At 56.4% G+C, this 438-nt stretch overlaps 1 protein-coding gene across 1 annotated transcript in view; it reads right to left on the reverse strand.

The window, feature by feature from the left end:
* Positions 1-370, reverse strand: part of syngap1a (synaptic Ras GTPase activating protein 1a) — an 80,376-nt gene extending 80,006 nt beyond the window's left edge. Inside the window, exon 1 of the mRNA XM_016504020.1 lies at positions 279-370. Within this exon, the coding sequence (XP_016359506.1) occupies positions 279-300 (22 nt within the window). The 5' untranslated portion in view covers positions 301-370. The remainder of the gene's footprint in view (positions 1-278) is intronic.
* Between the last annotated feature and the right edge of the window lie 68 nt (positions 371-438).

Consider the following 438-nt stretch of genomic DNA (forward strand, 5'->3'; position numbering starts at 1 on the left):
CACACTCACTCTCTCTCTCTCTCTCTCACACACACACACACACACACACACACACACACACACACTCGAGACTCATCTGCTCACATCACGATACTACAATCAATAACGCGCATCCATCAATGGAGAGCATCAGTGACTCGGTTCGGTTCGGTTCGGCTCGGGATCTATAAATAACCCGCGCGGCCCTCGACGCACATCCGCTGTTTCCGAGCGCTGTTATCGATCCTCGCGCGCAGGAATCAATCAATCAATCATGACGCCGGATCGATCGCTCTTACCTTGTGAAGACACATAGGACATGATCCTCCGGCACTGACCGCGATCAGCTCGCTCTGTGCGGACCCATCACCGCTCCTCAGCGCGACAACATGCACAGATCCAGGAGCACAACGACGCGACGCGACGCGACGCTCTCACACGCGAGCCGCTGAGTCGGGC

Source organism: Sinocyclocheilus anshuiensis, unplaced genomic scaffold (genome assembly GCF_001515605.1).
Source record: "Sinocyclocheilus anshuiensis isolate Anshui unplaced genomic scaffold, SAMN03320099.WGS_v1.1 scaffold2144, whole genome shotgun sequence".
Classification (NCBI taxonomy): Eukaryota; Metazoa; Chordata; class Actinopteri; order Cypriniformes; family Cyprinidae; genus Sinocyclocheilus; species Sinocyclocheilus anshuiensis.